General features: G+C 41.4%; 1 protein-coding gene across 3 annotated transcripts in view; it reads left to right on the top strand.

Moving 5' to 3' along the window:
• Positions 1–24516, top strand: part of CACNA2D3 (calcium voltage-gated channel auxiliary subunit alpha2delta 3) — an 833484-nt gene that overhangs the window by 225002 nt on the left and 583966 nt on the right. For all 3 annotated transcript variants that reach the window (XM_041762548.1, XM_041762549.1, XM_041762550.1), the window contains exon 4: positions 21934–21993. In XM_041762548.1, the coding sequence (XP_041618482.1) occupies positions 21934–21993 (60 nt within the window). The remainder of the gene's footprint in view (positions 1–21933; positions 21994–24516) is intronic.

The following is a 24516-nucleotide window of genomic DNA, read 5'->3' on the forward strand; positions in this document are numbered from 1 at the left end:
CTGAGTTTTGTGATCTGTAATTAGAAGAGAAACTTGTGTTTCCCAAACCTAAGCTCAACTTACCAACTCATATTGTTGGACTTCTTTGAGTAAAGGAGGGCTACCTCAAATCTGCTACAATCCCATGTACCCTTTGTGGAGTAGTCAACAGACACGTGAGTGGTTTCTGGGTTCGGTATACTCCATTATATACGCTGAGGAATCAGGAAAATTTTAGACCTCAGGGGGTCTTTGTTCCAGGAGATAAGGTGTATGTCCATAAATCTTTAAAATAAAACAAGAAAGAAAATGTGGAGTGACAGGAGGAATAGGCAGATAAAGAAGTTCTGAGAAGGGAACCATTCATTCCAACACCCACGTGTTGGGTGCTCCATGGAGACTGGGTACTGTAGGCTTTCATATTTTTTCACTCATTCATTCGCTCATACACTCAGCCCCTACTAACTTGCCAGAGGTTGGCAAAATCTGGGTGGACAAGATAATCTACCATCCCAGAGATCATCCTGATAAGGAGAGGGATAGGGCTAGAGAAAGTTGAGAAGAATCATTCATTGCTGAACAGACACTGCTGGAACATCACCATGCAGGGCATTGCTCACCTAAGCCCTGAGCATGCGGTGGTAGACAAGCCCAAGGTATCCAGGGATAGAAGGAGGGATGGGTCAGCTCTGTGGCCATGTTTTCAGTTCAATATAGATGAAGCGTGTCTCTCAGCTCAGTACAGATTTGTCAGATATTCCATTGAAAGGGTTCTGGGGCCTTAGAGTAAGGAGCTATTCATTCTGCTTTGGAGGGTTTAATGAAGGTTTCACAGAGTGGTGAGCGGTTGGTATTTGATGAAGGTATTGAGGGAGGAATAGGAGCTTTCTGGGCAGGGATGAGAGGAGTCTAGCCAGAGGCACCACCTCTAGAAAAGACACACCTGCTTGTTACGAGTTTGGATAGCACGTAGCGTTCAATGATTACAACATGAGACATCCTTCTTCCCCTACTCTGCACTTTATTTAGAAAACCTATCAAAGTGAAAGAGGAGTTAGGCTTTCCTTTTGAGAATTAGTAACCCTAGGGCTGCAGAATACTCAGCCCTGAAACTTGGAAAGCAGATATAAACACATTTTTCCCCCTCATCAGAAAATATGTAAACCTATTAGGGCACAAAGACGAGGGGCTTAAATTGGATTCACAGGAGATATGCCAACTCCACATATGTATTAGATTATTATTATGATTTTTTTTTTGAAATGATACAGGCTTTTTGCCCATAGAGTAAGGCTTCTTGATGTAACTGCAAAATCAGGAGAGGAAACTCTGAGGAAGGCCTAAGCATTTTACTCTGGAAGCCACCAGCTTAACCATTCAGTAGACACGGACCCTGGATTTTGCACTCAGCTTTCCTTAGCTTTCCTTCGGTATCCTTCTTTCCCAGGATGCCTCTTGATGAGAAAAAGGCAGCTGTCTAACTTGGTGCATATTTGCATTATTAAAGATGTTCTCACAATCATGGTTAAGGTTCTTAGAAGAGGCTACCATGCTTATAAAGCGAAAAGTCACCTCCCAATGGAAGGGTGCTCTACATCCAAAGCGAAGAGCAGAGAAAACAGGGAGACAAAGCAAATGTGGTGGCAGGAATCCAGGCACCTGCCAGGTGGAAGTCCTCGGGAGTGATGAAATGCTTATTGACTTAGAATTCATGCATCCTCCCCTGTTCACACTTGATAAACTGCCAAGTCCAATTCTCTTAGTACCAGCTCACCTATTCCAATAATCTTGTCCTCTAATAGCTGTCCAGTAATATTGCTTAGAGTTGTTTGTTTTTTCAATTATGGACTAAACCAATATTTCTGCACACTAAATTGTGTTCAGTGAACTCACTTCCTTGATCCTTCATCAAAGACAATATTTCTTTAAAATCAATGAAATTACCGAAGAGCAGATTCTCTCTGGTGAGTATTGGTTCTGTCCTCAGCCTGCTGTGGGTACTGGGGGTTCTCTGCCCATCGGGCACTCATGTGCCCCTACCTTGTGCCAGGTGCTCCCACCTTATTGTCTCCAGGGATGTTGTTGTCAGCCCCGAGTGGCCTTCCTGACAGCTGCCATCTATAAAGACAGGAGCTGCAGTGTGTAGTTCTGACTACCCCTAACCTGATCACGAGACGTAGCTATCCAAGTTCCTGGTAAAGAGGGAGTGCAGGCATCATGGGAAATGCTATCCCTCAGCGTACCTAAAAACATCATCCCAGGGGATTAGGGCAAGAGAGCCCTGACCGTATCCCTTACCCCCTAACTCAGTACCTGGAAGAGCTCCTTCTAGTCTCTTAGTTCCCTCCACCTTTTTAAAGATTTTATTCATTTATTCATGAGAGACAAAAAGAGAAGCAGAGACACAGGCAGAGGGAGAAGCAGGCTCCATGCAGGAGCCTGATGTGGGACTCCATCTGGGGATTCCGGGATCATGCCCTGAGCCAAAGGCAGATGCTTAACTGCTGAGCCACCCAGGCATCCCTCTCTTAGTTCCTTTTTAAACCATGCCAGCTTGCCTTTTTGCATAAACTTATCTTGCCGGGGCCAGGATCTTACTTCAGCATCATGTCTTCCCAGACTGTTCTGGGTTATATTCCCTCTGGCCTTTTGGGGCTTTATAACACTGTTTCCCTCTTTCCTTGTCCTTGGCTTTGTAAGACTTGGTATTCTTTTTTTTTTTTAATTTTTTATTTATTTATGATAGTCACAGAGAGAGAGAGAGAGAGGCAGAGACACAGGCGGAGGGAGAAGCAGGCTCCATGCACCGGGAGCCTGATGTGGGATTCGATCCCGGGTCTCCAGGATCGTGCCCTGGGCCAAAGGCAGGCGCCAAACCGCTGCGCCACCCAGGGATCCCAAGACTTGGTATTCTTGTTTGAACTTATTTTATTAACAGTTATTATTATTTTAATGTTTATAAAGCCACCATGTATGAATGTTACCTGTAGCATTCATCCTATCCAATAGTAGTTATTTGGTTAGATACTTATTTCCTTTACAATTTTGTGCAATAACATTCTTCAAGAGATAGGACGGTGTCTTATTGGTCTTTACTTAATAGATAATGGTGGAAGTTAACTTCTTTTGAGAGTCAGGGAATAGGAGAGAGGGGGAGACAGACAGAACCCAGGAAAGTCACTGGTCTCTTCTGGTTTGTGTAAACCTTAATTTTCAGCATGTAACCAGCTTGTATCGTATCATCAGTTTAATCATTAGTGTATATGTCCTGAAGCAAACTAATATCTGGGGGTGTGGTTCCCTTTATAAGCTTACTTGCTATGTTACTCATCCTGCTTCCATCCTCCCCAAATAGTGACAGCTAGATCAACATTATAGAAATAATCACAGATAGTATATCCATAATATCAGTATCTCACGGCTATCCTAGTTCACTGAAAGTGTTGTCTTTTTTCTCCACCCAGGCCTGAGACTTTATGAAGGAACATTATTCGTTTGTTCTTTCTTTCTTCTTTTTCTTTCTTTCTTTCTTTCTTTCTTTCTTTCTTTCTTTCTTTCTTTCTTTCTTTCTTTCTTTCTTTCTTTCTTTCTTTCCTTTCTTATTTTTAAAATCTTTTAAAAAATTATTTATTCATTTATTTATACATGAGAGACACACAGAGAGGCAGAGACATAGGCAGAGGGAGAAGCAGGCTCCCTGCAAGGAGCCTGATAGGGGAATCCATCCCAGGACCCCAGGATCACGCCCTGAGCCAAAGGCAGATGTTCAACCACTGAGCCACCCAGGTGTCCCGGAGCATTGTTCTTTAAAAACAAAAAACAAACAAAAAACAACAACCCTCTAATATAATTTCATGACACAAACTTTTTTTTTTTTAAAAAAAAAGCAGTTTAGAATAGGAATAAATTCAGTCTGTTGGTGGGTGTCACAGAGAGCCACAGCTGTGCTGGGGAGCCATCTGCGTGTTGTTCAGGGTTGCACACACCACCCCAGGTGCTGTGGGACAGGCCAAGGGCTTGTGCTTTCCTCTGAATCTCCTTCACCTTATCCAGCCACCATGGCCAGGGCACCCTGGCCTCTCACTGTCCTGGGATACTTCTCCTCCAGCACCTTTCTGAACTCACGTAGGATGAAGTTCAGTCCTTACACCGAGGGCCCAGGCATTGCCCCCACACTGGCCCCTGCTCTGCTGTCTGCCCTGCTCTCTCCTGCTCTCTGCCCCAGACCAGCATGCCCTCTGTTCCTGAAGCCCATCTGTCTTCTTTTCTCTGAACCTGTGTACTTCCTAAACATCTTGTAACATGAGATCAAAATCCATCAGCTCTGCCTTCCTGGCCTGAGTCGTGGGATTCGACACTCCTGCCCTCAACTCTTCCACCTCTTGAATTTGAGATCTGCAGATAGCATCAGGGGTAATTATTTATCGTTGCCAGCTATGACGATAAATTCCTGGGGTGCGGAGACTGTCACAAGTACTTTTTTTAGCTCCCTTCAGTGCCCGGCCACTGTCTGGTTCTTTGTATGTAGTAGTCACTTAATAAATATTTGTTGACTAAATAAATAAATAAATAAGCAAATATTTGTTGATGGTTTCATGTCCCTTAAGATGAGCTGTTCTTAATTAATTTAATAATAGAGGCGTTTCCCCCCCTTAATGGAGCACACAAACAATAGGGAAATCTTTTTGGAATGAGGTGGGATATAAATAAACAGTAATAAGTTATTATAAGCCTTCCAAAATGTTATTGCTAACCTATGATCTCTTCCTCCATTTGGTGTTTTCTTTCCCAAGAAGTGAGAAAATTTTTAATTAGCGCTATTTGTATATTAGCTCTGGATCAACCTTAGAATTGAGCTAGATGCCATGAAGCTGTAATTCTTAGACTGCAGTGGTTGAATGTTCAAAATATAGCACACTTCTAAGGATCATTTTAATATATTTAACTTACTTTTATCTGTGTAATATTTATTTAGTGTCTCTTGTCACATTTATTGCAAGTGATAGTAATTTAGCTAGTTCATCTAAAATGGGTTGTTGTGCCAAAGACACATAAAAGATCTGAATTAAGAACCTAGTAAATAAGTAAGTGAGTCTTTAAAGGAGATTAAATCTCTCCACAGACTGGCCCAGGATGAGAACTTTCCCTCTCTTGGTGGTGATCGGCAGGTTGTACTCGCTAACGGGGCAAGTACCAAGGAGTCATCGTTGTATGCTTTGAAGAATATCAGACAACAATACATATTTAATTCCACCCTAGTATACTAAAAACACCTTTTTGTGGGGGGGTGACAGTTTTATTGAAATATAATTCACATTCCGTAGAGTTTACCCATTTATGAAGTGTACAATTCCATAGACTGTAGCCTATTTACAGTTGTACAACCATCACCACTATCAGTTTTAGAACATTTTCATCACCCCATAAAGAAACCCAATATCTTTATCCATACAATATGCAGTCTTTTGTGACTGACTCGCTTTATGTTACTTAGCATGTTTCCAAGGTTTATCTGTGTAGTGGCATGAATCAGTATTTCATCCATTTTTATTGCTAAATAATGTTCATCACATGGATATACCACAGTTATCCATTCATTGCTCGATGAACATTTGGCTTGTTTCCACATTTTTGGCTATTTTTTAAAAAGATTTTATTTATTAATGAGAGAGTGAGAGACAGAGGCACAGGCAGAGGGAGAAGCAGGCTCCATGCAGGGAGCCCAACGTGGGACTCGATCCTGGGTCTCCAGGATCAGGCCCTGGGCTGAAGGTGGTGCTAAACCGCTGAGCCACCTGGGCTGCCCACATTTTTGGCTATTAATGAAGAGCAAAGCTATGAACATTTGTGTATAAGTTTTTGTGTGGATATAGTATTTTACATTTCTAGAGTGTGTACATAGGAGGGAATTTACTGGGTCATATGGCAAGTGTGTGTTTAACCTTTCTGGAGAACTGCCAGATTGTTTCCCAAAGTAACTATCATTTTACATTACTTGGAACATGTTTAATCTGAGAAAATATGATCAAGTAATATGTTAGGGGGTTTTTACATTTGCAAAATAGTGCATTAGTTCACATTTCTGAGTTTCTCCCATTGATATTTTTTTTCTAACAATTTTATTGAGGTATAATTGACATCCAGTATGATTCGCCCATTTTAAGTGTGCGATTCAGTGACTTTAGTAGATTTGCCAAGTTGTGCCTGTATCATAATGTGGTAATTGACACACATCACATTGTCTGGGCATTTCATCACAGCAGTAAGACCTCTCTTCCCATTGTCATTTATTTGATCTGTCCTTACTCATTTAATGTTGTGATTTTCTGGCACAAGTGGTAGCTAAGTGAAAGGGCTCGGAAAACTTCATGACTAACAACATAAAACTGAGACTCATATCAACTTAATTTTATTTTTTAAGTCTGAGTCGGTTCACAATCTCATACTGCAATTTTGAAACCCAGAAAGTCTGAAAATTGAGAATTTTTCGTAACTCATTTGATGGAGAAGCTTGATCTGAACTGACAAATGGATATATTTAATATTTATTTCTTCTATTTAATGTGAATAATCATGTCTTAAGAAATATTAATATTTGATAATGAGGTGCTGCTCCAGGTCTCACTGAAGACTTATGATAAATATGGATAATAAATATGTGTCATTTTCTTTCAAAAATCCAAATAAACTGAACTAGCATAGCATACCTGGCCCCAACAGTTTTAGATGTGGTCTCTTGGACCTATTTTTGGTTTAGCAACCAGCACCTCAGAGCCTTTGCACTTGCTGTGCTGCTGTTCTTCTTCCTGGAAAGTTCTTCCTTCACATATCCTTTGGGCTCCTTCTTGTTATTCAGGTATCAATTTTGTAGAGATTCCTTTCCTGACCACCCCAGACATTTGTACTGCTATCACCCCCTACTGCATTGCCTCGTCTTATAATCTTTAGAATACTTATCCTCACCTGATACAACCTAACACTTTTTTTTTAAAAGATTTTTATCTCTTTATTCATGAGAGACACAGAGAGAGGCAGGCTCTGTCCAGGGAGCCTGATGTGGGACTCTATCCCAGCACCCCAGGATCACGCCCTGAGCTGAAGGCAGATGCTCAACCGCTGAGCCACCCAGGGATCCTAGGATCCTAACACTTTTGTTCCCTTGTTTGCTATCTGTGTCTCTTCTGACATAAGCCCCTTAAAAGGTGTTGATTCACTGAGATGCTGCTGACAAGGCCCTGAGCAGCGCAGTGTGAGGACTACACCTCCTGCCTCCTGCAGCCTGTCCCTGCTGGCATGATGGCTGTTACTGAGCCAATTCTGCTTGGCTCACCCATGGAGAGAAAGCTGGTTTTGACCTAACGAATGCTGGTGGGGAGCTGCTACCTACGGCTTCTGCCTCTCCCAGTGCATCAAAAACTAAACATTTGGTCTTCGCTCTTGTGCCAACCTTCTGTCACTGTAGAGATGGAGACAGGAAGTTCTTTGAGTGGTTTCCAGGCCCAAAAGGGAGGACCACTCAGCACCAAGAGATACTAGACAATCATCAGCCTTCAGATTATCTTCTTTGCTTCTTCCAAACTAGATTTTCATCCATGTTTTTGGATGAGGAAGAAAGTTGTGACCAAAGTTAGTCTGCTCTTCTCTGGTCAGATAGATGACAGGCATGCTTTCTGATATAATGCACAACATAACAGAATGTGTAATTTCCTCTGTTCTAGCTCTTTGCTCCTCTATTTATACCTGGTTTTAAAGCAAAATGCTCATGAAAGTCAAGGTCCAGTCAAGACATCCTGGCCTCAGTTTATTTGCCTATTAAATTTAAATGTCTTTGCTGAGGGACCAGTTGAGATAGCTGCCCCTGTCCATGGTTCCATGGGATAGTCTCTTCATCCCTCTGAGACCATTTCTAATTGGTGCAATGGGGAGGTCATCGCTCTCTGAGGGCTAATAGGAAAGCTTAAATAGACAAACACTTGTAAATTTTGGCACAGAGAATAGCCTTGATCATGTCCATTCCCTTCTTTAGCATCTCCCTAGGATTGCTTGATTTGCTCAAAATCATTTCACTCCTTCTGAATATCAATGGGAAATTAAAAACCACTGAAGCTCGAATATATTTTGTGAATTTGCTTAAACTATGTAGAACTGCTGATCCTAACTCCTTTTGATTCACAAAGTGGAAATTTGGTTTGGTCAAACTTCGTAGGTCTCTCTGTGTCTCCTTCACAGTAAAAGAAGGGGAGCGGGCAGCAGAAAGCTGAACAAGGAGTGTCGGCATGCTCAATGCTTTGTGCTGAAGACTCCATTCTATTTGGTCCTGTAAGAGCATTGTAAGAATTACAAGAGTCTGAGCCATGGGGTATGAGGGGCTGAGGAGGGCTGTGTGCATGAGCAAAGCATGATGAATGTCAAGAGCAAGCATGGTTTACAAATGAGGCATTGCAGAAACATCGAGGGGATTTGAGGTTTTGGTCCTAATTTACTTTTATGTAAAATGGACTTAGGCCTTCAGGGGCTCTGTCTTTTCTTCATGAAAATAAAATCCTCCAATCTTGCACCCCTACCATGTGTTCTTATATCTGCTTGTTTTATTGCCATTTTGAAATAAAGTTAAAATTAAGGGTTGACAGAATTGTAGAGAATAAAGCATAAGACTAACTTCCCATAAAAATTCAAACCTTATGTGTAATTTCAGTTCATTACCTGGGCATTAAAAAGGGGAGAGCCAGCTTATCTTTTAAGCTAGCATCTCATCCTTGGAAATTTAAAAATGTGAAGTTTGGTTCCAGAGGGTAAAAATGTCATTTCTTGAATACAAAGAAACATATGAGAATTAGAAGGGAAAAATAACAGAAAATGAACTTAAGATCTATACACTTTGTGCCGAACCTACGCCTTGGTTTGTTCAGTTCCCAATGCACATAGTGTCATGCCACCGGGGCCGGGTCTCTTGCCACACCCCACGTGTTGAGTTGGAGCTGTCATCTTCTTGAAAGTATTGGTCAAGGTTCAGAGTATTGAAAAAAAAAAAAAGTTAAGAGTATTGGCATCAGGATTTTATTTCTGCATTGTGGGAGGAGGGCCTTTCCTGAGGACATTGATGTAGGGCAGTGGGCTTGTGTAAAATGTTTAGAGACTAGGATCATGGGATTCGTCTTATTTTTCATTATTCATTCTTGATTTCATTTGGAATAAACTTCACACATAAGTACATGTGGTTTACTTTACTGTAGAGGAGGAGTAAAAGCCAGCTTGGCCCTATTTCTCAAGGTCCTTCAAAAGTCACAAATGACCCAAACTATTCGGATTCTTTTTTTCCCCCAAGGCTCCCAGTATGTTATGAAGTTCATATGAAGCATAGTTCAAATCGTGGTTTATTTTAAATATTTATATTAAACAAGTTACTGCTTTTTAACAAAGAGTACCTATATAGTATAGTATAGTTGAGCTTTTCCCAAGAAAATAAAAGATACAGTAAAAAAAAGTTGTAATGTACCATAGACTGTGTGGTCCAGGAAGGGAATGGTGCAGAAACAGCTTCGCCTTCCAGAGCAGTGGTTTTTCTGTGACTCCACTTGTCCTCTCCTTAGGAGGTAAAGTGAAAAGTCTAAGTTTAAGGATCTTTGAATTGGAGGCCTGAGCCCAATGGCTGGTCCCTGGAAAGGATCCTAGAGCTACCCTGAGTTGGGTCTTCAGAGAGCTTCCCAGGACAGTTCTTATTTCTTTTTATTGCTATAAGCATGTTTTCATCCTAAAGCCTTCCTTCACCCTGCATTCCCTTCCTGCTATGGCCCAAATCTCTCCTCCTTCCCTCCCACCATCCTTCCCCCCCCATTCCCTCCCTCCCTCCCTCCCTCCCTCCCTCCCTCCCTCCCTTCCTTTCTCTCTCCCTCCCTCCTCTCCCTCCCTCCCTCCCTCCCTCCCTCCCTCCCTTCCATCCTCCCTTTTTTCCTTCCTAGTAATTTGATACAAGAGTCTGGATTTCTCTCAAACTCCAGTCCCTCCTCTAACTTTTCTGCACATTGGCCCCTGCCCCTTCCTTGCTTTGAAATGGTTCTTACACAGTCACCCTGTAGTGCACTCAGTCAAGTTTGGTCAGAAAAGCCAAAAATCTTTTATGTATTCCAAGTAGGCAAGGATTAATACAGGTAATTAAAAGCTCACTTGATAAATGGAAGAAATGGGGGCATGAGGTTCAGGGAAGCTGCTAAGTGTGTATAGATTCAGGAAGTGCCACGGTCACAGGGAACCACCCCCAATGGCCTTAGCCTCTGTAGACTCAGTGGGTAGTTCTCAAGAAGGCATCTGGGTGACACCAGCAAAAGATAAGTGCCATGGGCTGATGCCCACACACTTGCCCGTGGCTTCAGTTGGAGAATATTGGTATCTCCTGTCTTTGCCTCGCTGGTCTCTCCAGGATCTAATCTGAAGCCCTGCTGGTAAGGGATTCTAGAACATGTGGTTTTTAGGCTTCTGGACCCTGCCATAGAAGGGGTAGCTTAGGTGATATTGAGTACCAGCAGGGACCATCTAACAGGTACCCTGAATCGACAGATTTTGTATCATTACATTCTTTGGTGTTACTGTGATCTTTTACAACACCCACCACCCTTCTTTCCTCTTATGTTCCTCCTGAGTTCCAACTCCCTCTCTGACCACGCCTTTGTGGCACTAGATAATGGTTAATGGTACCCAGCTAGTTACTATTACTCTGTCCATTTCTTTGTTCTCTCTATCCTGTTGGTCTCTGAATTTGGCAGATTTGCTTTAACATGTCTTTTCTCTACAGTCTTTCTCACTATTGCCTTGGATCACTTGCAGGGAATGTTAAAAATCTAGATAACTTCAATAATATTTAGTTGCTTTTAACCCTCCACCTTCCTTTTGTGCTACCTCCCTCCATGCAATCCCACCTCTGGGTACACCGATATACTGAACTCCTTGCAATGGCCTGAATGGATCATGTTCTCTTTTGCCTTAGGGTCTTTGTACATGCAGTTTTCTCATCTTGGAAGGACCTTCCTGTTGTCTGGGCTAATTAGTCCTTCAGGTCTCAACATAGATGAGAAGCCACCTTGTATCCCTTAAATCTGGTCTAGCTGATCCCTCAGTGGGCTTTTTTCTTGTCAAGACTTTATCATGTTGAGTGTGGTTGCCTATTTCTCTGTCTCCATCCTTAGACTGTAATGTCCTCAAAAGAAGGGGATGCATCTTATAAATTCTATATTCCCAAACACAGTACCTGGCATATAGTAGGGTGAATAATTGTCTTTAATTTGTGCAGTGGCTGTATTTTGACTGCTGGCCATATGCCCAGTGCTGTTTTAAGAACAAAGCAGGTCACCATTTTGTAGGAGGTGGGATGATGACGGTATCCCTGAGGAGGGGTCTTTGGAGCTGCAGAATGAATGATGAGGAAGAGGGGGCAAACATCTGAGGATCTAGGAGAACATTCTTACCTATGAAAACAGGAAAGGTGGCAGAGGTGAGTGTGTGGTGGTTTAGGGCCAGAAAGGTGGCTGGGAGTCTAGGACCAGGGCAAGAGGGGGCCACTCAGGGTATAGGGCCAGATCATTAAGAGCCTCTGAGTCATGGTCATGAGTGATGGGAAGTCATCGGAGGGTTTCAATAGAGAGGGATGACATCAAAATTATTCTCCAAGCCCTACCATCTGTGTGGATGGTAGGGCTTGGAGTAGAAGCTGGGGTCCTGTTAGGAGGCTAGGTGTCTAGGGACTTCAACTTTGTGGCTTTGAGTAGGCTCTGCAGGAAGATGATGATCATGATGGTAAACATGAGGCATACATAGGACTTGCTGATGGGTCGAGATATTTGTGCAGTCAGTGGCATTAAATTGAGCAGTTTCCCTGCATCAGTCTTTCCTTGTTTCAGATTTATCCCCTTCTACTTTATTTTTTCAACACTGCTTCCAGATTAATATAAAGATGACTTAATGTCCAGAAGTGATCACATCGCTCTGCTGCCCAGTCAGACCTCTTCAGCACCCTGCCCCTGTGGTGCACAGGACACAGGATTCCTTTGCCTAGCTCATTGCCCATGCTTACCTGAATCCTACCTGCCTGCCTTTTGGCACCCTCCTTGCCTTTATCTGCCCCATTCCAGAACTCCTGCAGCTCTGCCAGACACATGGGCTCCTACCTTTGAGCCTTTGTTGCTTCCTCCCTATCCTTTCTCTTGGCCGTGTGGCTAACTCACATTCATCTTTTAACCCAGGCTCATGGTCACATCGTTTATGAAACCTTCCCCATGGTTTCCTGTACCCTGGCAGGGTTGTCTGCTCCCTGCTTTGAGGTTTCATTACACTTTACTCTTTCTATGCCTTTGTTTTCCCTACATGTAGAGTTAGGATAATATCTGTGCTTTCTTTCATGGGATGGTTGTGAGGAATAGCTGGATTAATTGACTTGAACACTTAGAGGAGCTTCACACATGGGGACAGGAGGTGTAGAACTCAATAGCTGTTTGCTCTTGTCACCTGTGTGGTCCTCCTATGACAGCCCACACCGCACTGTCTGACTACTGGCTTCTCCTCCTACCTAGATGACAGATATGCCAGTTGTCTTCATGGCTCAAGCCCTGGCATAATTCTTCTGATATGCTTCATCATCATCATTGTTGCCATTGGCACCATCATCAGCAAAGATAAGAGCTAGCATGAATGGACATTTACTGTGTACCAGAACTTTTGTCCAGAGTACTCTCATGAAGTACCTAGAGCCAGATTTCAAAGTCAGGTTGTCTGACTCCAGATCCTGCTCTCTGGTCCAAAATATGTTGCCTCCTGACCCCCTCCTGAAGTTGCCTGGTAAACAGTTGGTTGGGTGGATAGAAGGACAGAAAAAAAAGGAATGATTGATTCATTTTCATGAATAAAATTCATGTAAAAGTCCATCTTGAGATGGTAAAGTCTGAATGGACATGGAAACTGTTCTGTGATTTTCCACTTTTAAGGAGAAAGAGAATTTTCCTCCCCTGGCCATTGTCAGAGCCCAGGGGCCAGGAGCTAGCTGCCTGCCATGCTTGCTGGCCTACTCCACATCTCAGGTGCCACCTGGAGAAGGAGGTTGCTTTGGCAAACAGCTTAATTTCTGTGTTTGTGCCATTCTGAGGACATCAGTCAAACCTTTCAATAAAGGCCCTGGCCTCATTCCATTTTCAGCCTCACTGATCACGGATTGTGCTGCTGAAGCTGGAAAAGACTGGCTTCTGAAAACCAGTCCTCAAGGAGCAGGTGCACAGCCTTGTGTTTGTGAACACAAAGTTTGGAGTCCTTTCCTTGGCAGCAGAATTAACGTTCACATAACCTCCATGTAACTGTGAACTTGAAGAGTTGTTCCAAGTTCTCCCCATCTGAGCGCCAACCGTGGGAGGCATAGACTCTGTGAGCCTTCCTTGTTACAATCAAGCTGTGTTATGCCTGAACATCTTGTCTCTTCCCCTGCCCCATCACAATAATTTCTTGCACTTGTGCGGAATCCTTTAGGAAATGTTTTGTGACTACATTCTCATCAAATTCACACGTTCAAGTAGAGAGCAAAGATGGTATTATTTCGGTGCCTCAGATAAGAAAACCGAGACTCAGAGCAGTTAAGATTTTCCCAGGTCAGGCAGCTAGTGAGTAGGGTGATCTGGATTCAAATCCTTGTCCTTGGGCTCTGAGACCTGTTCTCATTCTACAGGACCAAAAGTTTCTCGTGGGTCAGGACTAAGTCATGGCGTCCTGAACTTGGTGTCCCTCTCAGTTCTTGGTGCCATTCTGGTTACTTAATGGGTTCCCATCAAATACTTATTAAACCAAGTTGAACAGAAGTGAACTACTCCGAATAGAAACTCTGGAGGACAGATTTTCTCACTGGTGCCAACAGCTATTTCACAATCCCGTTTCTCCTGAACTGCCCCCCTCAGGAAATTAATGACAGTTCCATTGCCCACAAAGGAAATAGCCCAGTTATCCCTCAACTGAAGAGTCCTGGGGGGAACTTTTCAAGGTTTATGGTTAAGTAGACTTGATTTTGATATTCAACTAAGCCATTCCCTAGAAGGCTCCATCAGTGGAAGGCCGTTCCATAAAATGCCAGATCATCTGGAAGAATTACTTGCCTTCTCTTCCTAACTCCTCCCTGCGGCCATGGCCCTTGGGCAGCCCCTCGAGCAAAGTTTGGTGGTTCTTATCTGCAGTAGCTTTGCACAAGTTGAGCTTGGGCAAATGCAGCCTTCACTGGAGAATGAGGTGGCTTTGCATTGGAGATTGGCCAATCATGTTGATAACAGGCATTAATTTAATCAGCTCCAAATTGATAACAGGTATCTATTGTAGAAACAAAGATAGTTTGTGATTGATTGTGATCCTGTCTTCTGATGTGAGCTCTGGGCTTATTTTGTCTTCTAAAAGTCTGGTGTGAGTTTATGTAATCCGAAGGAGCCAGGAAGGGGTGGAGGGGGAGGAGCGGAGGAAAGGAAGAGAAAGCACCAGGTACATGCTGGATGCGTGTGCTCTTTTGTTCCGTCACCTGCTTTCTCTGGAAACTTTATAGATTAGCTTTTATAATCCACTTTGAAATGTTTGCCGTTTTTAAAGCAGAAGCAATCTTCACAGCTTTCAGGCAGAAGGTCATTTTATACAAAATATTCATTCGTGTGCAACAAAGCTTATTTCTTCTACAGGAACAAAGAAATAATGAAGGCTCCTTAAAAGTTGTTTTTCTCTAGAGAAACGATCATCTTGATAGTTGGTGATTTATATGTGTCATTTCTATTGGAATTGAAAAGTAAAAACATTTCTATCAATAAGGATTACCAAATATTAGGAGGCTCTCAGGTGGATTCAGCCTCCTACGGTAGGACGGAAAGAGTTCTTGTTTACTTGTGTCCATCCTTCCAGGTTGTGTACTTTTGCCCTGAGGTCTCTGAGATCTGGTTGTTTCTTTTTTTTTTAATAAATTAATTTTTATTGGTGTTCAATTTACCAACATACAGAATAACACCCAGTGCTCATCCCATCAAGTGTCCCCCTCAGTGCCCGTCACCCATTCACCCCCACCCCCCGTCCTCCTCCCCTTCCACCACCCCTAGTTCATTTCCCCGAGTTAGGAGTCTTTATGTTCTGTCTCCCTTCCTGATATTTCCCACACATTTCTTCTCCCTTCCTTTATATTCCCTTTCACTATTATTTATATTCCCCAAATGAATGAGACCATATAATGTTTGTCCTTCTCCGATTGACTTACTTCACTCAGCATAATACCCTCCAGTTCCATCCACGTTGAAGCAAATGGTGGGTATTTGTCGTTTCTAATGGCTGAGTAATATTCCATTGTAGACATAAACCACATCTTCTTTGTTTCTTAACACATTTTCTTGCCTCCAGAACTTTGTTTGCAATGTTCCCTTGGGCTGGAACCCTGATTCAGCACCTTTCTTTGTTCTGGAAGAGCCTCCTGTTCTCCTTTAGAGCACAGCTCTGATGTTACTTCCTCCGGGAAGCTTCCTAGCCCACTGGCAGCATTCTTTGTCACTTGTCCCTTTGTACGGAAATCCTATTTTCCTTGTGTGTGGCCCTCACCCTTCTTTAAAGCGCCTTGTGTTGTTTCATGGCTCACTGGTGCTACGAGCCCAGCACTTTAGGAAATAGTGATCTGACTAGTCCAGCTACAAAAGTAGCAAAGGTGAATCTGCGCTGTTACAGAGTAGTAAAAATTCCATCTTGAGAGCAAAAGGGAAGGGATTTCCAGGCCAGAAGGAATGAAAATGTAAATTTGAACATCTACTCTTTTTTTTCACTCACCCCCTCCCCAACTTAATGGTTCTTAAACTGTTGGTTTCTGACCCTTCACTCAAGAAAGGAGTGTTTGAAATTAGCTCTGGGAACAAATCATTCTCATTTTGTCCAGATTCCCAGAGATATCTTTTCATGTGCTGACAACATTTTAATGAGGATAGAGATTTTTCATTTTATTCCTGGATCAATCGAGTTTGAAATCTGTGATGCAGAAAGGACCAGGGTCTTCTCTGTCCTCACAGATGTAGATGGTCAACCTGTTGAGTTTAAGCCCTGCCACATGATATGGTGCTAGGAACACACTGATGGGCAAAAGGAGTAACTTCATTAAACTGTGGCCCTTAAAGCAAAAGTGGCTGAATCTAGTGTAAGGAAAAGATGAACCGTGCCACACTTGGTATGATTGTCCCTGGAATTATCATGTCTTCTTGATGGTTCTGTTTGTTCTTCTAACACTAAGTTTAGTGCTTGTTGGATTTGAAGGAAGACTCACATGGTCTCTAACTCTGGTAGTCTCCACAACTCAATCCTTAGGTCCAAGCGAACCCTTGGCACAGCCCAAAGCCATATTAATAGTTATAGATTTTCCTTAGAATCCCCTCAGTTGACTTTAACTCTTTTTTTTTTTTTTGAGAAAGAATTATGTGTTCATTCCAGAAAAAAAAAAAAAAGCAATAAAAACACTGGTCTGATTATTAAATGTGTTGTTGCAAAATGTTAAATGAAAGCCACAAAATGTATTAAGTGCTTTGAAATCTTTGTTAAATTCCAATATCCCATTATAACAGCATTTACAAGCCAAAGCTTTTTAGTTTTAACATGAGAAATAAAAATAACGTTTTTCTTTGCTACTCCATATGGTTTCTATATTTCTGTTTTGCTTTAAGGATTTTCATCTATAATTGCTCCCTCCCCCGCCTTCCCCTTTTCTTATTAAAAAACGTTTTTTCATTTGTACATAATTTGTTCATTCTGATAGAATCAGTGGGAGTCTAGTAGTAGGTTACTTTGTTGTATATCACATTTTCTGTTCCCCTCACCCCCCACTGCACTGTTCTATCTTTTCTCTCGTTAAGCCAAGATGACCAGCAATAAAAAAATGATAATAATAATAAAATACAAGTAGAACAAATGAAATCATTTTCTTTTTCTGATCCAATTTTTACTGTGACTTGGTGTCCTGTTTTCCCCCTCCTGAACCATGACGGAAATAGCTTGACCTCTGTGATGTCTTGAGCTATATAGTCTTGATTTAAGTGTTTTGGGGGAGGAGACGGGAGACTTCATTCTGTATCATCGTACTGATTATATGTGTGGTCGTTGTAACAAGAAATAAGATGTGATTTTAAATGAAATGCTTTAATATCCCACTATTCCCCTTGGCAGTTTTGCCTTCACCATGGCTATAAATAGTCCATGTCCATGGTTCATGGCTTCTAGCATTTCTTATTTATAAAGATAGCTTTTGTTTGTATTTATTTCACTAAAAGGGAAGAGTTATTTAGAAATATAAAAAGTTGCCGAAACATACATCAACTCATGAATTACAACTTTTTGGCTTGTAGATGCTTTGTTCCAAGGCCAGCATGTATATTCCAGTATATTGTTATCATTTTTGTTGAGTGAGGGATTGCTTTGGCATTAAAGTGGGGAGGATCCGTGGACAACACTGCTGTTTCCCTTGCCTCAGAGCTCAGTTTTGAATACTAGTCTTCAAAGCAATTTTTATTTCCAGTGTTCAGTTTTAATTAAAAACCACATTCACAATTCTATAATCCCATCTGCGGATCCAAAAGGGGAATTCATACAAGAGAAAATTAACTTATTATTATTAAAAGCACACTGCCTTTCCAATAGGTATAATAGAGTAATGGTTTCCCTCGGGCTCAGTGGTTCCTTATATAATAACTAAAATATTAGCAAATTTTAATTGATTTTCCTTACCTGCAAGTGGTAATCAAACTTATTTTTAAAACATACTTAATTCGATTTAGATGATAAAGGCATTTGCTCAGGAAAGAAACATGAGAGGCTGCTCTTTTCTGCAGGCAAACGTCAGAGGTGGAAGTTGAATGGCCTTGACTTTTTAAAATGGTGATTCAATTTCTGTTAATTTCATTAACAGTAGAAACTTCTGTCCTCAGGACTCTGTTTTAGGTAAAATTTATGGCACATGATATTCTTCTTAAATAACATTTCTTTTAACTGATGTATCTTAAGACTATTTCAGAAGAAAGATCAACTATCCTTTGTTCTTTCCAAAAGGTGTATAGTTCTTGACGTGCCGTTTGTCATTAGCATTGTGCACAACAGATATGCTTGTTCTTGGGGATTTCCCCCTGAATTTTGCCATAAAACATAGGCCTCTCTTCCAGTAGCATCACAGGGCAGATTGGGATAACCTCATGGTTCACTGCATGGAGCGTGTATCCTTTCAAAGAGCCCTTCCAACATACTTTCTTGCTTTACATAAGATACTTATTATGTGTCACTGCCAGGGGATCATCTTCTTTTTTTTTTTTTTTTTTTTAATTTATGATAGTCACAGAGAGAGAGAGGCAGAGACACAGGCAGAGGGAGAAGCAGGCTCCATGCACCGGAAGCCCAACGTGGGATTCGATCCCGGATCTCCAGGATCGCGCCCCGGGCCAAAGGCAGGTGCCAAACCACTGCGCCACCCAGGGATCCCGATCATCTTCTTTTGAATCTTATTTCTTAAGGCTTTGTAGTGAGCTTGCTGGGAAAATATCTTCATGGAAACCAAAAATACATGAATTAAATTAAGTTCAAAAAAAAAAAAAAAGCATGTGGCAAATTTAACTTGAGAATGAACATAAACACAGGCTAGAAGCGCGCTCACGGCTCCACACAGAGAACGGTGCTCAGGCTGATCTTACTTAGTACTTAGTAGGATAGTATTGAATTATTTCCAATATATTGCCTTCTTGTGACCCACTGTTATAAGATCTGTGTCCTCTCAATGCTCAGGTCCTGGGTCCGGCCTCTTCAAAAAATGAAGACATGGTGGGCAGCAAAGTGAAGTTTAGTGAGGAAGAGTACAAAGCTCGCAGAGACCGAGGGTGACGTGATTGGGTTGCCCTCAGAGTTTCTAAGTTTAGGGGGCTCTTTTGCAGAGTTTCTCAAGCAATCAGGGTGTGCTGAATCATGGCAATTGGGGCTTTGGTCACCTGTTAGGTTAATGTCCACATGCTGATGGTCTATAAAAGACATCTGGGGGCTTATGTCTTAACTGTTCCTTGCGGTGATGTTGACATATGCTTTTGTGGTTAATTGTCTTATTTTAGGACATTTTGCAAAGGCTGCAAAGCAGAATGTCAGTGGGGTCCTTTCTAAGCTGCAAAAGAGGAGGTCACTGCTGTTTTATTTTAGCTGTCCTGACTCCATATTTTCTCATTGGGGACCCTGGCCCTGACTACCTAACTGTCCAACTAACTCTTTTTTTTTTTAAAGATTTTATTTATTTATTCATAGAGAGGGGGAGAGGCAGACACAGGCAGAGAGAGAAGCAGGCTCCATTCAGGGAGCCTGATGCAGGACTCGATCCCAGGTCTCCAGGATCACACCCTAGGCTGCAAGGCGGCGCTAAACCACTGCGCCACTGGGGCTGCCCCCAACTAACTCCTAATACCATGACATGTATTGCAGTGGTTGAAATACATTACATGTTAGGTTATATATGAATGTTATATGGTATTTATGATATGGATATACATATATACACACAAAGGCAAATGAAATGTATTTTTCTAGATACATGTAATATATTTTGTGCTGTATTATTTTGTGATATTTCAACTACCTGTTATTTCCATCTTGTTCTCTTATTTGTTGCTGTTATACTGCTTTATTGTTTTCTTCATTTCCAGTTGTTCACTTCTTTCAATATTATCTGTCCTGGTCATCATGAAATTTTATTTTGTTCTTTTGATCATTTGTACATGTCATCCACATTTCTACTCTGGGTTCTCAGAGTACTTAGACACCATGAAACAGCAACTTTTTTTGTGTTTAGATAAATACATAATCAAAGTGCATGACTGTTTTGATAATGTAAGTGTCCAGACATGCAAATTATTTATAACCGTTCTATAAATCTCAGTATGTAACTGATTTCATGATACATGCATAGATATTCTAAATCTGTTACAAAAATTAAAAGAACAAGCTCTCACAAATACATAGATTCCTTGTACCACTGTCACTCATTTGTCAGGGTCCACCTGGATGCATTTGCAGATTGGGTCATGTGATCCCAGGAGGCTGACAAGCTTCATTATCTAGGATGATTCTAGGAAGACTGTGACCTAGCAAAAGCTTGGGGCCAATGGATCCAATCTACATATAGTGTCTCTCCTTATTTTTCTTTTTCTCTGTTTCTCATCCTCTCCATTTTATGCTGCTCTTCTAGAAAGCATTTAATGTCTTATAGTGAAAATACACGGATTTTAAAAAGACAAATGAAAGTTGAAAAACCTTGAAGGGCTGGTTGGTATCATTAATCAAGGCAGCAGGGATGAGTTCAGCTCTAGGAGGAGTGCTGTTTTTTGCCACTGGTTCTCAAATTTTAGCGGCTTCCAAATTCCCTAGAGGGCTTGTTAAAGCAGATTGCCGGCCCCACCCCTAGAGCTTCTGATTCTCCAAGTTGGGATGGGGCGTGAGAACATGCATTTTTAACATGTTTGCAGGTGAAACTGACGCTGCTTGCCTTTGCTTCTGCCCTTGGAGAAGCACTACACTAGGGTCACTGTTTCAGGGGTTTCAGATGAAGAAACCGAGGCCTGAGAGGAGAAGGGCTCAGCTTAAAAGATGAAGTGGATTGCATCTAGCCTAGAATTAGAACTGAGCCTTCTGGCTCTGGCCCTGTAATATTCTCCTGGGGTCTGTTCTTTGATTGACCAGAGAAGGGGAAATCCCTTCTTGACCATCCGGAAGAAGTATGGGAAGGCAGATTTGCCACCCCTCCTGGATTCCTGTCTGTGGGCAACAATGTCTCTGGCTGGCCTACCTCGTTCTTTGTATGTTCTGTGGGAAGAGATGCCTTAGTGGTCTATATTGGTACCTCATGTTATCCCATATATTTCAAACTCCTCATTTCCATATCCAATTTAATAATTATTCATGGAACATTTGTTTGTTGATTTGTAATCATTTAGAGATTAATACCCATGTCACCAAGTTTCAAACATGGCCTATTAAACTCAGGTCTGTATTATATCAATTAAAAACAGGTTAAAGACAGCCTAGGCTACAAGAGTAACCAGGAGAAAAATAGAAATGGCTGAATTTGTACCTAGATCTGAAGATTTTGCTTTTAGTCCGATGAAATTTCAGTGAACTATTATTTTACTAAATGAGTTTTCTGCAATAGTCTCTAGTCTATGTTGTCAATTTAATGTTGGCAAATTCCAATTAAAATATAAATAATTTTGAAGGTTGACCAATTGCCTTTAAATGGAATTTCATGAAATTGCTTTTATAAGAATATGGATTGATTGAATTTAGTTGGCTAAGAAGAATAAGAAGAGTTGTGTATTTATGGTACTGCCTATTGATTTAATTTCAGTTATTTTCTTATTGGGATGCAGACTGCCAAAATGGCATTGATGTACCATAAATTCAAATAATTGTCACCTCATAATTATATACTAGAACTGGATGCAAGAAGAGTTGCTTTGAATGACGGAGGGAATTAAAATAAGTAGTGTTTCTCAAGCCAAAGGGGAAGAAAGTTAGCCCACTTAGTGTTGGACTCAATTTAATAAATCTTGACCAAGAGCCTTCTGTATCTAAGGAACACACTAGTCTAGGTAGGTTTTGGCATCCATGTTGGGCCTTCAGGGCCAGTGTTAGAATTGTTACAAATTGCAATGAAAATGAATGCAAAACTTGTGTGCATTTATGCACATGTAACAATAAATATGTGCTGAAAAAACTGTGATTGAATGATGAAGACAAAAAGCAGATTTTACGCTGATGTTGCTCTTTTCAATTTCATGGGAGCAATGGCTCCAGGTCATAATGCACATGTTATAATCTGTCATTTTGGGGCAATGGGGAAACATCAGTCTTTTCACATTGTTGGGATAAGGTCTGGGCCACATTTCTGATCTTTCATTTTGCCTTCTGTCTTTTCAGCGTCTTGTGGAGGCTGCAGAAGAGGCACATCTGAAACATGAATTTGATGCAGACTTGCAGGTAACTGATTATAGTTTGAGTTAAGCTTTTTTGTGTGTTGGCTGCCAAACAAGAAATGGTAAGAGAAACAGAAACACACCTGCTTTCAGTGGATGGGAGAAAAGGGCTTTCAGGAGGATGGCACAGAGTTGAAATAAATGTGCTTATTTCTCGATGGGGCGGGGTGGTGATCCTCAACCAGTTTCCACCAGGATAGTTACAGTGAGTGATAACACATACTCATGCATATGCACAAAACCAGATTTTGATGAACTCCTCTCCAGTTCTGGAGGCTGTAATCAGTCAACTAACAACAATCACCAGAACTCCTAATGGTATATTGATAAGATAGACAGCAGAATATTTGTTAATCCCACTTCTGTGGCTACATTTTAGGTGATTGGAAGCAAAATTGTTATGATGTAATCTTGGATTGACTATTAATTGTATCTAAAAATTAAATCATTCACTGATGTCAGATTTGAACATCTGCTTAATAAACTTCTTGTAGTAGATCTTATATCCAACTATGGCTATGCCTGTGTTTGGCTGAGAAGGATTTTGATGTTGCCATGTATATAGAAAACATAGTAAAAGGCAACAAGTGAATTGAATAATACCTGGAGGTTCCTTTGAGTCCCTCTTCCTCTTGATGGAAATATTATCTGTATTGTCATTTTGAGTTCTGTGATATTTTCTCATTGCTAGGTAAACAGGAGTGAATCTTAATCCTAAATTTTGTGCTTTGCTAGAATGTATCTCTTCTAGTGGCATGTGGTCACAATTAGGAAGTAGTGTTTATTTTGCTGTGTTTTCATTTATTGGAAATGATAAAAGTAGACATGAATATTCAAGCAGAAAAAAAAATGGTGATACCAAAATAGCCTTTGGTGTCTTCCTTCCATGATGAACCTCTTCTCATCCCTCCCCATCTATATTTTTTGCCTTATGGGTGAAAGAATGCACACTCAAATGGAGTAATTGAGGCAAGTCTAATAAAGGGAGTATTTTCAAAGGTGTGGTTAGAGAAACTAACAGGCAATGATGTTATCCGCAGGGCAAGCCACATTCCTGGCCTGAGTAGCAAGAAGGAGGAGTGGTTTCCAGAACCCAAGGAGAATAGCTATGTGGAAAGAGTATTTGTTAGAGATATGTAGCCAATCATGGTGAGCTAGAAGGATGAGATTTGGGGGAATAATATTCCAATAACAGTGTCTGGCCTTCTGATGTCTTGCTGACCCACTGTTGGCTGAATCCAACTACTGGCGTGGTTGATGTAGTTCAGTCTTCTGAAATTGAACTAGGTGTAGAAGGATGAGGAATAGGTCTGGAGGGGAAAGAGAAACTATCAAGCCTGCCATATGGTGGTCATTTTCAGGCATAACACCAACATACAGAACAAATAGAACCAGGACTTTAGCCAAGCGAAAGAGGTTGTGGGGACGGGGGCGGTGGTGGAGAAGGGCCAAGGACTATAAACATCAGAAGAGGGCAGAGCTGCAAGGGAAGGGGCAGAGGAGTTAGAATATAGCAAGAAGTACCTTGCTTCCTATAGCCACACGTACATGGTGGCTGTAGGAAGGTCCAGAGGCTGTTTACTAGCCACATTTATTTTCAAAGTGCCTCCTTTTCAGAGGGTTTGGAATTCTTAAGAGTGGGCCACAGAGGTTGAATGGAAGCATCATGAAGCAACTTTGTAACTATGAGGATTGTAGGGATCTTTTAAATGTGTTGTCAGTAGAAACTATCTCCTTCTCCTGGGGAATATTCTGGTTATAAATTACTGAAGCTCAACTCAAGTGAGATTATAACATTGAATAAAATAAGAATCCCCAAGTCCACTCTAATGTACAAATAGATGATAGATACATATATGCAGAAAAGAGAAGGGAAAGCTTGGGGCATCGGGCTGGCTCAGTTGGTTAAGTGTCCGACTTTTGATCTCAGCTCAAGTCTTGATCTCAGGATTGTAAGGTCAAGGCCTGCACTGGGCTCCACGCTGGGCATGGAGCCTACTTTAAAAAAGTGACAGAAGGAAAAGCTCTTACAGTAGAATGCCAACTAATAAATATAGAAGAGATTTGGGGGGGGTGGATAGAAGATTATCGTAATAATTCCAGGCAAGAATCTTCAATGGATGCTAAAACTAGTAGGAAAGAGTTTGATGAAGAACAGGACATTGAGAGTTTCAAAGTTTCTGCCCACAAATTACTTATTAATTACAAATGGGAGTATAGAAACTTTACCATGGAGAAACCTGGCAGATACCATATTAAACAGGTAATCAAAGTTAGTATCACCATAGAGGAGACAAAGTGACGTCACGTGCCTCCAGATGTGTGTTGAGCTTTAGGACAACATCCATATGTAGAATTCTTGCCCAGAATGTGTAACCTGAATCTAACCAGGATAAAACATCAGACAATTCTGTATGAAGGAATGTTGTACAAAGTAACTGGCTGACTCCTCTTCAAACATTCCAAGGTCAAGAAAGACAAAGAAACATTGAGGACCTGTTCCAGACTAAAGGACACAAAGACACGT

This window comes from Vulpes lagopus, chromosome 7, assembly GCF_018345385.1.
Source record: "Vulpes lagopus strain Blue_001 chromosome 7, ASM1834538v1, whole genome shotgun sequence".
Taxonomy (NCBI): domain Eukaryota; kingdom Metazoa; phylum Chordata; class Mammalia; order Carnivora; family Canidae; genus Vulpes; species Vulpes lagopus.